At 36.0% G+C, this 17,942-nt stretch overlaps 1 protein-coding gene across 5 annotated transcripts in view; it reads left to right on the top strand.

The window, feature by feature from the left end:
* Positions 1-17,689, top strand: part of FOLH1 (folate hydrolase 1) — a 68,253-nt gene extending 50,564 nt beyond the window's left edge. For 3 of the 5 annotated variants that reach the window (XM_058687518.1, XM_058687514.1, XM_058687519.1), the window contains 6 exons: positions 353-444; positions 2,043-2,133; positions 6,651-6,915; positions 7,170-7,269; positions 11,873-11,965; positions 15,762-16,927. In XM_058687518.1, the coding sequence (XP_058543501.1) occupies positions 353-444; positions 2,043-2,133; positions 6,651-6,915; positions 7,170-7,269; positions 11,873-11,965; positions 15,762-15,951 (831 nt within the window). In that variant the 3' untranslated portion in view covers positions 15,952-16,927. Of the gene's footprint in view, positions 1-352; positions 445-2,042; positions 2,134-6,650; positions 6,916-7,169; positions 7,270-11,872; positions 11,966-15,761; positions 16,928-16,964 lie in introns of those variants that run through there. The other 2 variants (XM_058687515.1, XM_058687517.1) reach the window with 2 other exon arrangements.
* Positions 17,690-17,942: the final 253 nt, after the last annotated feature.

The following is a 17,942-nucleotide window of genomic DNA, read 5'->3' as shown; positions in this document are numbered from 1 at the left end:
TGTTTTTGAGAGCAGCCTTCATGCATTCAGAAAAAAATAGACCAAAAAAATCTTATAATAGGACATCATTTGAATATGATGGCTTGGTAATAATTAGGCCTTCTTTTCCATACACTTCATGGTTGTTGTTTTTTTTTTCTTATAGCAGCTCCACCTGTATATAATAGCATGAGCATTTTACCATATTGTCAGAAATTCGTTATTGTAATTCTTAATGACTGCTAATAATATGAATTGCATCACTTGTTTTGCTGAATATAGTTTACTTATTCATTCCCTGGCTGATGGACATTTTGATTTTAAAATATCTGATTTGTAAGTATTCTTTTTTTTTCCCATTTAACCTGTGTAGCTCCAAAGCCCTGATGAAGGCTTTGAAGGCAAATCTCTTTATGAGAGCTGGAATGAAAAAAGTCCTTCCCCTGAGTTCAGTGGCATGCCCAGGTAACCATGCAAACAAGAGTCTCTGTTGCATACAGTAGGGGGTTGTGTTGAAAATGAAAGTGTATTTTCTCTCAATGATAAAGGAAAGGCAATGCTTTGGTTCACAAATAAAATATTCTTGTGTTTTGAAGTTAAATCTGTAGGCCATCAAGAAATGGTTCTTTTTTGAGTAGGCACTATATACACCTGTTATGTAAGTCAAAAGTATGGTAGAAAGTAATTCCCCTCACAGTTCTGTCCCCCAGTTACTAGATACATTTTCTCTTTTCTGAATATCATACAGTTAACAAATATTTTGGTTACTCTAAGAAAAATATAGGCATCATTTCAGTATTGGTTGTGTCTTCACAGCAAATTACAGGAATAAATATCTCAGAGATAAAGATTGATTAGAGATGAGATTATAGCTTTAAAGAGTATGAATACTTAAAAAAAATTTAAGGGTAGTATTTACATCTGAGCTATCTAAAAAATTTCTGTTTCTTTTAACTTCATCATGCGCAACAAATACAGGTAGCAAAATAAGTTAATGAGGGGAAATATTTTCCAGCATAATGGAGTTGTTATTTTATTTTATTATTTTTTTAATGAATCTTTTTAAAAAAGTAACTTACATAGGTGTGATATTGTGATTTATAATAAGAAGTATATATTCAATCTTTGGCCCCTTTCCTGGCAGAGAGAACTTAAATCTTTAGAATTTTCTAAGTGATGAAAGAGATGAGGGTGCCTCTTGTTATGTTAACAGGGTGACCTTTGGATTCCCACCTAAGGATGAGGGCTGATGGCCAGGAGAACCAACCACATAATTAGAGGGTTGGGACTTTCAGTCCCACCCTAGGAGCAAAGGTTGAATCAATCTGCAATGGGCAATGATTTAATCGATCATGACTTTCTAATGAGGCTTCCATAAGATAGGGTTCAGAAAGCTTCCACATTGAGTGGCACACCTGGGAAGGGCATGGAGCGCTCTGTGCCCTTTCCCCACATCTTGCCCCTTGCGTCTCCTCCACCTGGCTGTTCCTGAGTTGTATCCTTTTGTAACAAACCAGTGATCTGATCGAGTAAATAAAATGTTTCTCCCAGTTCTGGGAACAGCTCTAGCAAATTAATCGAACCCAAGGAGGGGAACTGGGGAATCTTTAATCTGTAGCCCATTGTTGAGAAATCCCCCTGGGTTTGTTTTTGGCTTCTGAAATTAGAGGAGGGGCAGTCTTTTGGGATGGAGCCATTCACTTATGGAGTATGGTGTTATCTTCAGTGTCAGAATTGAGTTGAATTTTAGGACACCCAGTTGGTATCCCAGAGAATTGCTTGTTGCTGGTATGGGGAAACACCACACACACCCCTCCACATGTTGGAATTGGGTTCAGGAACCCAAGAGAACAATGGTCACTACTACCCAAAACAGTCTTAAGGAAGTAGATACTCCATGATGATCAAAATTGATACTCCTCTCAATTATTTTTGTTGTTACTTGCCTAACATGATTTTTATAAATAAAAATTATATTTATAGTAGAAAGAATGGAGTTTAATCTTTAATCTGTACTCCCTGAAGAAATTACTCAAATAATTTCATGTTTTAATCCCTATAAGGATTAGCAAGTTGGGATCTGGTAATGATTTTGAGGTGTTCTTCCAAAGACTTGGAATTGCTTCAGGCAGAGCACGGTACACTAAAAACTGGGTAAGTCTATCAATAAGATTTTCAAGGTTATTTATGAATATATTTTAGCTAAATAAATAATTGTGAATTTTAAAAAGTGAGTTCAGCAGTAGAGAAGTAGAGGAATTTGAAGATGTGGTTGAGATGGTGCTACTACTAATGGAGTAGTTCCTGCATCTGGTATTTTGAGCCTTTGAACTTGAACTTTGATGAACTCCCTTAAATATGTTTTCTGTTTCATTAGATGGCATTGGTTTCATGCAGTTACTTACACTAGAAATGTCAAAATTGTCTTTGATTCCTCTCTACCTGTTATCGTTCAAAATTAGTTATTATCAAGACCTGCAAATATTTGGATTTTTATGTCATTAGCTCCCCAGTCATTAAACATGAAAGTTTATTTATCACAATAGATTATCATGATGAATAGCACAATAAACCATGAACACCTATACAAGTCCTAATTTTTTTGGCTACTGTTGTTGCTAATGATGACAATGACACTTATAGTTTTTATTTTTATCAAGGCAACCTAGGAACATAGTTCATAGAATGTCATACAGTCTGTAAGAGTGTGTAATGAAAAACAGTGGTCCCTTATCCCATATCCATGCTTGTCCCACCTCTGATTCTGCTCGACAGATTCAGATTTTTTCAGCTTTTTAACTGTTTTATTCTGCTGTCTGCATGCTGACAAATAATATGCTCATGCTGCTATTTATTTTTCGGTTTTATGTATTATCTGTTTACATCTCATTAGGGAAGATGGCATTTAGCTCTTTTATATCACTTTTTCTCCCAACTCCCAAGTACTTTCCCTCATTGCATTTTCTCAGTATATGCTTGTACCACACTTGTTGATTAGAATATCTTTTTTCTTCTCCATGTATCCATAACTGGTTCACCACAAACTTTTAGTATATTTAAAAACATCAGGCGATCTGGCAGATTTCATTTTCCTTGGGATCTCCTGTTACTCTGAATTCTCTGCTTGTTCTCTTTGCCTGTGGCACATCTCTTGCCTGTGAAATTTTCCTTCACTGGGAAATCCGAGAGCACCTTCATTTCTCTCCTGTTTCGCATCTTCTGTTCCCTGGATTTTGTATCTTCCTTTTTCTTGTTTACTCTTTACTGGTTTTGGAGCACATCCTTCAAGAACTTCTTGAAAAGGGTGTATGAAATGTAAAGCTCTTGCATGTCTGAAATGCATTTCAACTACACACTATTCTTTTTCAGTTTGCCTGGGCACAAAGCTTTTGGTTGAAAATGCTACATCCTCAGAATTTTGAACTCATCACTCAATGACTTTCAGCCTTCAGGATTGCTGTTGAGAAATTTGTTGCTATTTGATCCCTGATCGCTTCGCTTTTTTTTTTATTTTGTTGAAATATAATTGGCATTCAATATCCTATTAGCTTCAGGTGTGCATCATAGTGATTCACTATTCTTATACATTACAAAATGACCCCCACAATATCTAGTTAACATCTATCAATATACAAAGTTATTACGATATTACTGACTATATTCTCTGTGCTGTACATTACATCTCCATGACTTAATTATTTTATAATTGGAAGTTTTTACCTCTTAATCCCCTTTACCTATTTTGTCTGCCCTCTAACCCTTCCTGTTTCTGATAACCAAGAGTTTGTTTTTTGTATCTGAGTCCATTTCTGTTTTATTTACTCAGTTGTTTGGTTTTTTTAGATTATACATATAAGGGAGGTCATGTGGTATTTGCCTTTCTCTGTCTGACTTATTTCACTTAGCATAATACCCTCTAGGCCCATCCATGTTGCAAATGGCAAGATTTCATTCTTTATGGCTGAGTAATATTCCTGTGTGTGTGTGTGTGTGTGTGTGTGTGTGTGTGTGTTCATCTATTGATGGACACTTAGGCTGCTTCCATGTCTTGGCTATTGTAAGTAATGATGCAGTGAACATAGGGGTACATGTATCTGTTTGAAATGGTGTTTTTCTTTTCTTAAGATAAATACCCAGCAGTGGAATTGCTGGATTGTATGGTAGTTCTATTTTTACATTTTTGAGGAACCTCCATACTGTCTTCCACAGTGGCTGCACCAGTCTGCTTTCTGTGCAATATTGCACAAGGGTTTCCTTTTCTCTACATCCTCACCAATATTTTCTATATTTTGCCTTTTTGATCATAGCCAGTCTGACGGGTATGAAGTGATACCTCATTGCGAATTTAATTTGCATTTCTCTGATGATTAGTGATGTTGAGCATTTTTTTATGTGTCTGTTGGCCATCTGTATGTATCCTTTGTAAAAATGTTTATTGAAGTCCTCTTTCCCTTTGTTTCCTGCCTTTGCCCAGTTTTAATTTGGTTGTTTGTGTTTTTGATATTGACTTGTAAAAGTTTTTTATATATTTTGGATAGTAAACCATTAATGAATGTATGATTTCCAAACATATTCTCTTTCTCAGTAGGTTGTCTTTTCCTTTTGTTGATTGTTTCCTTCACTTTTTATTTTGATGTAGTCCTATGTACACCTTTTAGCCTTTGCTGCCTTTGCCTGAGGATACCGGTCCAAGAAAATATTGCCAAGACCATGTCAAAGAGCTTACTGACCATGTTTTCTTCTAAGAATTTTAATGTTTCAGGTCTTCCATTCAAGTCTTTAATGCATTTTGAATTTATTTTTGTGTGTGGGATAAGAAAGTGGTTCAATTTCATTCTTCTGCATGTAGCTGTACAGTTTTCTCAGCACCATTTATTGAAGAGACTATCTTTTCCCCACTGTATATTCTTGCCTCTTTTGTCATAGATTACATGACCATATACGCATGGATTTATTTCTGGGCTGTCTATTTCATTCATTGACCTATGTGTCTATTTTCATGCTGGTTCTATGATATTTTGAAAGGACGGTTTTATACCTTTCATGTTGTCCTGGTGTATGTGTGTGCCTTGGTTGGTTAATACATTTTTCCTTTCACTGGGCTGGGCACAGAGTGGGCCTTTAGTCTGGAAACCTATGTCTCACATTTGGAGGGAATACTTTTTCCTTTGATCACTTCTTCCCTCTTTCCTCTTTTTTGAACTATTAGTAGTTGTTTAATATCTGGGGATTCTTTTCTAATGTATTTATATTGTATCTTTTGTTTCTATCTGTGTCTTTTTTTACCATCTGGAATATTTTTCTCAATTCTGTCATTCATTTTTAACTGATATCTTTATTATTATTGTTATTATCATTATTATCATTATTATTATTATTATTATTATTATTATTATTAAAGTCTCCCTCCATTCCATACAGTACCTCCTTACTCTGAGTTGATTTTATTTTAATTTGTGTGCTTGGTCTAGTATCTTTCACGTCAAAGGCTGTTTTCAAATGCCTGGTCATCTTTGGCAACCTGTCTTTTAGGCAAGCTGATTGAAGTCCTGTATACAAGGGTGGCACTTGTCAAATGGGAAGCTTCTGAGAAGAGTGGTCAAGAATGCCTATTCTGATTGCGTCACAGGGAGGCAACAATTTGAGAATCTATATGTCTTTTCTCTTGGACTAGTTATTCTCCCCAGACAGGAAATCTTTAATCCTGCCTTTGGGGTAAGAAGTTAGGGAAGTTTAGATGGGGGTTGTGATGAGTATCGATGTTCATATTATCTACATTTTACTTGTGAGAAAACTACAGTAAAGAAAGGCTAAGAATCTTTGGGTTAATAAACACTCAAAAGTTATTTGGTAATAAATCCTAAAGCCTGGATTCAAACTCTGGTTAATTTTAGAGTCTTAGTATCTTCAACACACCACTGTATAAAGTGTTCTTTTATATCAATAAAAAATGAGCAACTAAAATGATAAGCAGCTAAATAAAACAGGCAAAAGGCATAAATCAGCAATTCGAAGTTGGAAAGGTCCTTGCCTCTTGGCTTTTGTGTATTTTCTTGGTTTCTTAGATATGTCTGAGCATTCCTTCTCTCTCCTGAGCAAGACGTTGGATCCATTACTGAACTCACTGTACCCATTCTTCACACTTCACACACTGCTTGTCAGAGAATGATCCGTTTGTGGCATTTCAATCATTAACAACTTGCAGCATTCCCCTGTATAATACTTATATGATACTCATTTCCTTGCTTCTACCAATTCTCTGTTTTCTTAAATTATTTGTACTGAAATGAAACATTATCTTGTCTTTAAAGTTTCAAAAACGTTTTCCCATCTCCTGTGTTCTTGAAGGCAAGACTGTTAGGCCTTTCCAAATAATTTTTATGCTATCATTTATGTTATATACACATATTTTTTAATTACTAAAAACCTGGGGTGTGTTTTAATATTATAATACTAACCCATTAGTAAGTGGCTTATTGAGGCACTGAAATACTTTATTTATTCGTTATTGGCCAAAACAGTTTTACTAATATTAATAGTAAATATGATACTATGCATTTTATTATAAGCTATCTTACAAGAGAAATATTTTGTGTTTTTGGTTTTTTGTGTTTTTTTCCTTTTCTTTTTCTTTTTCTTTTTTCTTTTCTTTTTTTTTTTTTTTTTTGTAGGCAACAAACAAATTCAGGAGCTATCCACTGTATCACAGTGTCTATGAAACGTATGAACTGGTGGAGAAGTTTTATGATCCAACTTTTAAGTATCACCTCACTGTGGCCCAGGTTCGAGGAGGGATGGTGTTTGAACTGGCCGATTCCACAGTGCTCCCATTTGACTGTCGAGATTATGCTACAGTTTTAAGAAAGTATGCTGACAAAATCTACAATATTTCAATGAAACATCCTCAAGAAATGAAAAAGTACAGTGTGTCATTTGGTAAGCTTCTTCCTCTTTCAAAATTCATTATCTCTGGGTTTTATTTAATCTCCAAAATGCAATGACCTACTTTAGTCCATTTATTAATTATTGCCATTCCGTGGGATCAGATACGTTGTTTACATCTATAAAAGTGCTTTCCATTTCATTGATGCTCATCTTGTAATATTTAATTATAAATACCTTGTCAAATGCAAAAGAGGACAACTTCCTGTATTGTTCCCTTTGCATAAGCCATTCATCAATGCCATTAGGGCCTGTTTCTATTTCAGATTCACTTTTTTCTGCTGTGAAGAATTTTACAGAAATTGCTTCTAAGTTCAGTGAGAGACTCCAAGGCTTGGACAAAAACAAGTATGTTGTACATTTTTTAAGTTATGCACATAATAGATACAATGAAAAAGAGATACTAATTGACATGTTTGTTGCTGAAATGTCTTTGGAAAGTGTTTTGCTGATTTCTGTCTCCACTGTAATGCATCCTATACAGGGCTACTATATCTCTCCAAAACTCATTCCTTTTTTTTTTTTTTTAAGTTTTTATTTTTTTATTTATTTTGAGAGAGAGAGAGAGAGAGAGAGAGAGAGAGAGACAGCACAAACAGGGGAGGGGCAGAGAGAGGGCAGGTAGAGAGAGAATCCTAAGCAGGCTCCATACCTTCAGCATAGACCCTGACGTGGGGCTCGATCTCACAAACTGTGAGATCATGAACTGAGTGGAGATCAAGAGTTGGACACTTAACTGACTGAGCCACCCGGGCGCCCCATCTCCAAGACCCATTTCTAACATTCCGAGTGGCGGCTGTGCTGCTGGGAAATGCCAGTGCCCCTTTACTACCAGCTAAATAGTTATGAAATTCCCACCTTCGCCCTGAAGGTCCTTCGCTCTGTGACCCCAGCTTTTTCTAGTTTTATCTCATTCTTTCCATGTTTGTACATCATACTCCCACCAAATTCTCCTATTCCCAGAGCACACCTTCTTTCTCCCTCTTCTTAATGTCACTACCTCGGACTTCCTCATTTCCACTTCCACCTGACAAGTTCTTTATCCAGTATAACAAGTGTTGTGAAGCCGTTTTTCTTCTAGTAGTAAGCGTTTAGCATCAATTCTGTATAAAATTGCAAAAGTAAAAGATAATTGGAACAGAATTTTTAGATGGGAGAAAAATAATGGGAAGATATTAAGGAAATTTTTTTGCAGTAGAATTTTGAGAGTGAACATCTTCTGTATATTAAACTTATTATGAAGTTACAAATATCAAATCCTTGGGGACTGATGCAAAAATACATAGAAAGATAAGAGCAGACAGTCCGAAAATAGATGAGTCACATTTAAGAATGTATTTATAATGAAGGATAAATCAAAACTAAATGGAGAGGAAAGACATATTCAACAATAGTGATGTGTAAGCCTTTTAGCAGCTGATAAGAAGTTGAGTTCAAAAATCTCACTTCACATCACATGCAAACATAAGTGATGGATATAGAAGAATTCTTTACTAAAAATTGAAATTTCTTGGAAGTAAAATTCAAGTTTAGAAGCAACAAGGAAATGAGAAAGCAATGAGGTTTGAGGACACCGAAATGGTTAATAATATGAAAATTAATCATCCAAAGCAAAGATAGAAGACTGGGAAACCTCTTTTCCCACAAATATGGAAAGGGAATAATATAATAAATATCATAAAAATATTTTTGAAAATTGGTAAAAAAAAATCCAAAAGAACAAGGTTGAAAATGTTGGCAATGGGCAAGCCAATTAAAAAAGAAGATACTACCAGTACAGAAACAGAGACAAAAAACCTTCAAATTCACCACTAGTTAAAAATTACAGATGAAAATAGTGTTGTACTATTTTCATATCAACTAATGATTTAAAACTTGGTCATACACATTGCCCCAGATGGTTCACTGGAGCCAGCATTCTCACACTCTTTTGATAGCATTGTGAATTGCTTTGAAAACCTTTTTGGAAAAGAAAATAAATAAAAAATAAAAACCTTTGGAAAAGCACAAACTCATACTGCTAATGTTTCAAGAGCCGTTTACAGAGTTCTTAGACTTTGGCATAGTATTTCCATTTCTTGGACTTTTTCTTCAGGAAAGAGTTTCAAGTTTAGAAAGAGAAAAAGGGCTTCTCAGAGAAAGATAGGAATTATAATACCGAATAATTCCAAACAGTCATTACCTAAGAGGGGAGAAATTAACTAAAAAAAATTTAGTTGTCCACTAATTTGAATAATTTATAAGCATTAAAATATATGATTATAAAGGAAATATAATGTAAGATATTTATAATAAAATGTGAAACAAGCAAAAATATGTAAAATTTAAATAGAGTTTGATTATACTTTTATTGAACAAATATAGAGAAAAACTCAAGGTAAACCAATTAGTATAATAATTGTGTTATTCTGGGGTAGACATGAGGGGTTTTTTTCTGTATACTTTCCAATTCTTTCCAAATTTTTTATGTGGGTAAAAAAAAATCTACAACGAGAAATAAACTTTAAGGACATTCCAAACACCATATATTCTATGAAGTTGATTTTCTATCTTTAAAAAAAAAAATGATACTTCTTGCTGGCACAATGCCTTATGGGCATAGATTATGGTTTTCTAGGATATTTGGCTTTCACTTTGGATATTTCTGTATTTGTCCTATCCTCTCTAAATAGTAGTTAAGGTATAGTTTGTGTCTCCACACTATGTTTACAAATCCTGAAACATCTGTAAAAATGCATTACCCATGATAATAGTAAATGCTGGCTAAAGTACATGAAACTGAATGTTGAATTTCTCAACCCAAACTTTGAAATCCAAGGAAAAGACTCTTCTTTAATTCTGCTTCTGCTGAATCAATCCCTAGATCCATCAAAGGATTCAGAAAGTTGTCTCCCTGGTACCTTCATATTCACATAGTATTCAACCTGAAGACTTATTCGTTCTTCGGTTGTCCTGGGAAGGTCAGCATGCTTCTGGAATGCAGAAACCCCATTTACTTAAGTCCCATGTTCTCAGCATTTACCTCCCAGGGCTATTTCAAACTAGGCTGTGCTTTGTACAAGGAACGGCATGGTTTTTCAGTGGTAGCCTCAAGATCAGAAATCCAGAGAGAGGTATGTGTGTATGTGTTGTTGTTGTTGTTGTTGTTGTTGTAATGCTTTATGAATTTGGTTCAGAAACCTTTAGTATCGTACTGAAATTGTGTTTTATGCAGTTGTCTCCACTGTTAGTTTATGTGAGGTGTTCACAGGTAAAGTTTACACTGAGTTTACCTTGATACTGTCACAAAACCTGAGTTCTTGATGTTGAATAAATAAATGTTAAAAATAGCTCAAACCAGATTATGGGGCCTCTAGTTATTTTATTTTTCCTTTTGTCAACATAGTGCAGTTGAAAGAATAGTACTGAGCTTCTATTTCATTCTAAAACTTTCTAGTTGTGAATGTGGGCATGTTATTTAACTACTGAGTCTTAGTTATCTTAGCTATGGAATGGGACTGCTTTCCTGCCTAACTTGCAGGATTGTTCTGAACATTAAAGAAAACATTACTGGGGTTCCTGGCTGCTCAGTCAGTAGAGCAGGAGACTCTTGATCTTAGGGTTGTGAGTTCAATGTTGGGCATGGAGCCTACTTAAAAAGAAAAGAAAAGAAAGAAGACATTACATAACCATTCAGAATAGTAATTGGCATATAGGAATCAGTAGTTATTATTAAAACTAAAATATAACTAAATAAAGAAATAAATTATTAAATAACAGTTCTCAATAGTTAAATTATAGCAGAATTAATATGTTGAATTTAATAACTCATTGTTCAATTATTCAAAACTTGATACATTTTCAATGATATCGAATCATTCTTATTACAATAACACCCCCCTCTTTGGAATATGAATTCTGTGATAGCAGGAGAAGTATCTGCTATTTAAAAAAAAAATTTTTTTTAATGTTTATTTATTTCTGAGACAGAGATAGAGCATGAGTGGGGGAGGGGCAGAGAGAGAGGGAGACACAGAATCCGAAGCAGGCTCCAGGCTCTGAGCTGTCAGCCCAGAGCCCAACGCGGGGCTTGAACTCACAACCCGTGAGATCACAACCTGAGCCGAAGTCGGTCGCTCAACTGACTGAGCCACCCAGGCGCCTCTAGAAGTATCTGATATTTGATAACAGCAGACATTCAAATCTTGTTAAAAGGATAAAGTAAACACCATTTCTTGTGTTTATTATAGTTTATCTTTAATAACAATAAAAACATTAGCTGTCATTTGGTAAAATATGTATAATTTTCCAGGAACCTTACATTAACATTAATAGATTATCCTTCTTTACCTCTTTGCTTGGGAACTTATCCTTCTCTTCATGAGCTATCCCATTCCATATTGAAGTGACTACTTTGAGTAGATTACTAGAATACCTAAGATGAAAAAATCTTGCCTATTTTTAAATGCCTAGGTTTGTCAATTCATTATCATTTCAAAATAAATAAAAATTACTGTCATCTTTTCAATTGGAAAGTATAACTTCATGTGCTTTTACAAGCCCCAGGAGAATAGTATTTTATAGGTTTCTTTAAATGTAACTGTGTATGCTGTTCTTAATTTGCATATCATAGGAATTTAAGATATATTAGTTGTGTTTAGTTTTGTTCTGAATTTTATTATTTACTTTTTTAAAGTTTATTTATTTATTTTGAGAGACAGAGAGTGTGAGCCAGGGAGGGACACAGAGAGAGGGAGAGAGAGAATCCCAAGCAGGCTCTGCGTTGTCAGCACAGAACCTGATGTGGGCCTCTATCTCATGAATCGTGAGATCGTGACCCGAGCTGAAATCGAGAGTTCCATGCTTAATGGACTGAGCCACCCAGGAAACCCTGTTTTGTTCTGAATTTTTAGTTTGCTGTGTAGTGTTCACGTTTTCGTGAAGTGACAACTGTATTCATTTTCTTTTTTAGCCCAATATTATTGAGAATTATGAATGATCAATTGATGTTTTTGGAACGAGCATTTATTGATCCTTTAGGATTACCAGACAGGCCTTTCTATAGGTAAGGATACAAATATGACTATTGATTATATCATTCTGCCTTATTTTTTGCACTGTGGAAAAACTATAGCTGATTTCTTGTAAGCAAATAGAAAATTTCAAAATATATATAGTAAAAGATAAATATATTATTTCTTCGTATAATGTAATATGATGGCTATATACCTTTCTTTTTAATTTTTTTTACTTCTGATAATAAAAGAATATATGTTCAATTGTAGGAAATTTAGAAGATTCACAAAGTCCCAGGTAGGAAATAAAAATATCCCCAATTCCATCAGTTAGTTTATGCTTATATTTTGGTTTAGATAATTTTAGCCCCTCTCTCATTTTAAATATATTTGTGTTTATGTATGTATATAAGACATAATAAATATATGTGAAATGTATATAATAAATATATATTTACTTACTCCCCTAATGTTCGCATTTTTTATTAATTCTTGACAATCCTAAATATTTCTGATAAACATCAGTGGTGAACATTAGATTGATCCTACTGAAAGTTGCAGAATGAATTAGATCACTGACTAACAAGAAATAGCCCCATCTGTCTGTTTATAGATTATCAAAGGATCAGAATTGGGCATGATCCAAGCATGGTAACTCATTTCCCAATGGCAGCATGATTGTGCCTCTTTCCTTACCTCTTTGCTTGGGAACTTATCCTTCCCTTCATGGGCTATTACATGAACTGACATAGATCTTTCTTTTCTTTTCTTTTCTTTTTAAGATTTTAAATTTATTTTGAGACAGACAGAGGCAGTGCGAGTAGGGTAAAGGGAAAGAGAGAGGGAGAGAGAGAGAATTCCAAGCAGGTTCTGAGCTGCCAGCTGCACAGAGCCCATTGTGGAGCTCAAGCTCACAGAACTGTGAGATCATGACCTGAGCCAAAACCAAGAGTCAGACACTTAACCTACTATGCCCTGACATAGTTCTTTTAATAAAACATCACCTTCTACCTAGGTCATGTTAAACTTTCAAGGTTGTTTTTAATAGTTTTTCATACTTTAAGGTAGGCATTCTAACATGTTAATGTGTCTTCCTTTTTAACGAGAAAAACACGGTAGTAAGTTGGCAGGTCACAAACAGGACTTTGATAATCACAACTGTGCTACATTTCAGGGGATAAAGTGGGATAGTGAAAAGTCAGTACATACTTGCAATGTAACTTGAGACTGATCCCATAATCTCTCATATCTTAATTTCCTCCTTTTTGAAATGCTAAAATCAACTTTGTAGACTTTATTTTCAAGGGTTAGAAAAATTATAGGCAAATTATATAACAAGCATGATCCCTAGTAGGTGCCAACTATTGTGGCTCTTGTTATTTTTGTTGCTATGAACCACGTTAAGTCATCTGTTTAAAATAAAAACATAATTAGATAAAGGTTTTATATCCGCGATATATAAAGAACTTTATAATTCAATTAAAATGGACAGAAGACATGAGTAGACATTTTTCTAAAGAAGACATACAGATGGACAACAGACGCATGAAAAGATGCTCAGGGCACCTGGGTGGCTCCGTTGGGTTAAGCGTCTGACTCTTGATTTCCACTCAGGTCATGATCTTGTAGTTTGTGTGTTCGAACCCTGAGTTGTGCTCTGCGCTAACAGTGCAGAGCCTGCTTGGGATTCTCTGTCTCCCTGCCTCTCTCTGCCCCTCCCCTGTGCATTCCCTCTCTCTTTCTCTCTCAAAAGCAGATAAGTAAACATTTTTTAAAAAGAAGAAAAAGAAAGAAAAGATGTTCAACATCACTGATCATCAAAGAAATACAAATCAAAACTACAATGAGATATCACCTCCCACCTGTCAGAATGGCTAAAATCATCAGCACAAGAAATAGCAGGTGTTGGTGAGGCTGTGGGGAAAGGGAAACCCTCTTACACTTTTTTTTTCTGTCCCTCTTATTTTTTTTTTCAATATATGAAATTTATTGTCAAATTGGTTCCATACAACACCCAGTGCTCATGCCAAAAGGTGCTCTCCTCAATACCCATCACCCACCCTGCCCTCCCTCCCACCCCCCATCAACCCTCAGTTTGTTCTCAGTTTTTAACAGTCTCTTATGCTTTGGCTCTCTCCCCCTCTAACCTCTTTTTTTTTTTTTCCTTCCCCTCCCCCATGGGTTTCTGTTAAGTTTCTCAGGATCCACATAAGAGTGAAACCATATGGTATCTGTCTTTCTCTGTATGGCTTATTTCACTTAGCAACGTGGATGGAACTGGAGAGTGTGATGCTAAGTGAAATAAGCCTCTTACACTTTTGACAGGATTGCAAACTGGTACAGTCACTCTGGAAAACAGTATGGAAGTTCCTCAAAAGGTTAAGAATAGAACTACCCTACAATCCAATAATTGCACCACTAGGTTTTTACCCAAAGAATAAAAAAAACAAAACAAAACAAAACAAAAAAAACTAATTCAAAGGGGTACGTGCATCCCAGTGTTTATAGTGTTATTATCTACAGTAGGCAAACCATGGAAACAGCCTAAATGTCTATCAACTGATGAACAGATAATGAAGAAGTGTTATGTATCTACAATGGAATACTACTCAGCCATTAAAAAGAATGAAATCTTGGGGTGCCTGGGTGACTCAGTTGGTGAAGCGTCTGACTTCGATTCAGGTCATGATCTTGCAGTCCATGAGTTTAAGCCCTGCATTGGGCTCTGTGCTGACAGCTCAAAGCCTGGAACCTGCTTTAGATTCTGTGTCTCCCTTTCTTTCTGCCCTTCCCCAACTTGTGCTCCATCTCTCTCTCTCTCTCTCAAAAATAAACATTAAAAAAAGAATGAAAGCTTGCCATTTGCAACGATGTGAATGGAGCTAGAGAGTATCATCCTAAGCAAAATAAGTCAGAAAGACAAATACCATATAATTTCACTCATATGTGGAATTTAAGAAACAAAACAAATGAGAATAGGGAAAAAAAAGAGAGAGAGGCGAAACAGGAAACAGACTCTTTTCTTTTAAAGTTTATTTATTTTTGAGAGAGAGAGCGAGCACATGCAAAGTAGGGAGAGAGAGAGGGAGAGGGAGAAGACCAAGGAGGCTGTCAGCACAGAGCCCAATGTGGGCTTGATTTCATGGATGTGGGGAAATCTCATGATATCCTGAGCGGAAATCAAGAGTAGAATGCTTAACCAACTGAGCCAACCAGGCACCCCTAGACTCTTAAATATAGAGAACAAATTGATGGTTAACAGAAGGTAGGGTTGAGGGTGGATGAAATAGGTGAAAGGGTTTAAGAGTACACTTTTCATCATGAGCACTGAGTAATGTATAGAATGTTAAATCACTACATTGTACACCTGAAACTAATATTAACTGGAATTAAAAAAAAAAATTAATGCTTATTTATTTCTGAAAGGGAGAGAGAGTGCAAGTGGGGGAGGAGCAGAGAGAGAGGGAGACATAGAATCCAAAGCAGGCTCCAGGCTTTGAGCTGTCAGCACAGAGCCCAACACGGGGCTAGAACTCAAGTACTGTGAGATCATGACCTGAAGCAAAGTCGGCCGCTTAGCTGACTGAACCATCCAGGAGCCCCATTGACTAACTAGACTTCAAATAAAAACGTAAAAAACCAAAAAAAAGTCAAAACATAGTTAATTAACACACACTTCATAGACTGATCTTTGGAAGTGACTAAACTTGGAAATTCAGCTGACGAGTGGCTTATTCATATCATGAAATTAGAATTGTGCAGTCCAGGGTTGATAGAGCGATCCTGTTTTTCTCTTATGTGTATCATTTGGACAACTGATAGATAACACACTGTCTTTATCAACAGGCATGTCATCTACGCTCCAAGCAGCCACAACAAGTATGCAGGGGAGTCATTTCCAGGAATTTATGATGCTCTGTTTGACATCGAAAACAAAGATGATCCTTCCAAGGCCTGGGGAGAAGTGAAGAGACAGATTGCTATTGCAGCCTTTACAGTGCGGGCTGCAGCAGGGACCCTGAGAGAAGTAGCCTAGGTGGTTCTTCAGAGAACCCGTGTTGAATAGGTAGGTATATCACTATGGTGTATTGATAAACTAAAACATAAAACTATGTATATGTATATGTATATGTATATAGACATGCACACACACACACACACACACACATCTTAGCATTCTTTCTTCTTCTCCCTTCGAATCAAAAAAGAAAGATGGACAATTTTTATCCTATAAAATAGAAGGTTAGGGGCACCTGTGTGGCTCAGGTGGTTAAGCGTCCGACTTCGGCTCAGGTCATGATCTCATGGTTTGTGACTTCAAGCCCTATGCCTTGTTTTGCGCTGACAGCACGGAACCTGCCTGGGATTCCCTCTCTCCCTCTCTTCCTCTCTCTGCCCCTCCCCAACTTGCTCTCTCTCTCTCTCTCAAAATAAATAAATAAGTAGATAAAAATAATAATATAAGGTTATTCTGAGTTTGAACTAAATGTTAAATTAAGGTGAACACCTACCATATTAAAACACCCATGTGACATTATCAGAGAATCAAGTCTAGTTCAACACTTGTGTTGGCCCTACTGGCCACCCAGGGCGGAGAGAGCACTATCTTAGTGTGCCAGTGGAACAACTCTGGTCTACTCGCACTGCTGGTAAACATAGTCGCTCTGTACCATAAAGGATAATTACTTTTATTAAATTAGCGAATATTTTATTTATGTCAAAGGGTGTATATAATATGTGTATAGTGAAAAATAATAAAGAAATGAACATTTGTAGAACTATCCCCACAAATAACCAAATTAAGAAAAAGAACATTACCAATATCTTTGACTCCTCCGTGTGCCACTGACCAGTGTGCCTTCATCTTCTGCCAGAGATACTCACTTCCTTTAATCTTCTGTCAGTTTTTCTGTTATTTATAATTATACCACACATGGTATATATCCCTTGTGTGTTTTGGGCTTTGTGTATGTTTTTTAACTGTTTACAAATAAAATCATACTGTGTATGTATATTCTAAGACTTGATTTTTTTCACTCACCTTTGAAGGTGCATCCACACATGTGTTACTATGGCTGTAGTTCGTGGATGTAAACCAATGGGCTTGCGTGAATGTAACATTTATCAGTCAGTGTCCAGTTAACACAAGGAAACCACACAGCAACACAAACAGGAAGTTATTATAAAGAGTGATTCATTAGACATGTGAAAAGATGTTCAGCATCGGTCACTACCAGGGAAATACAAATCAAAACCACAATGAGCTACCACCTCACACTTGTCGGAATGGCTAAAATTTAACAATTTAGGAAATAACTGATGTTGTTGGCAAGGATGTGGAGAAAGAAGAACCCTCTTGCACTGCTGGTGGGAATGCAAACTGGCACAGCCACTGTGGAAAAGAGTATGGAGATTCCCCCCCAAAATTAAAAATAGAACCACCCTATGACCCAGAAACTGCACTACTAGGTATTTATCCAAAGGACACAAAAATGCTGATTCAAAGAGGCACATGTACCCCTATGTTTACAGCAGCATTATCAACAATAGCTAAATTATGGAAAGAGCCCAAATGTCCATGCAATGGAATATTACTCAGCCATCAAAAAGAATGAACTCTTGCCATTTGCAACAACATGGAACTGGAGTGCATTATGTTAAACGAAATAATTCAGTCAGAGAAAGATAACTATATGATTTTGCTCATATGTGGAACTTGAGAAACAAGATAGATGAACATAGATGAAATCATTATTACACTATATGTTAACTAACTTGGATTTAAGTTTTTTTTTTTTTAAAGGATGATTAGTTATAATAACATTGCAGTAAGGAGATACTTCTAGTAAAAGGTAAAGGGAGCTCTAAAGAATATAAGCGTAGCAGACACAAGGAGCAGTCACTGTCTCTAGGGCTTAGGTGGAGCAGCTAATGAACTTCCCCACCCCATGGGCCTTACCGAATAGCAGAGAAGTCACTGTGGTGCTGTGCTCACAGACCTTGTGAAACTCCTCAGAAATTTGCACT

Source organism: Neofelis nebulosa, chromosome 10 (genome assembly GCF_028018385.1).
Source record: "Neofelis nebulosa isolate mNeoNeb1 chromosome 10, mNeoNeb1.pri, whole genome shotgun sequence".
Lineage (NCBI taxonomy): Eukaryota > Metazoa > Chordata > Mammalia > Carnivora > Felidae > Neofelis > Neofelis nebulosa.
This window is presented reverse-complemented; position numbering and strand designations above follow the sequence as displayed.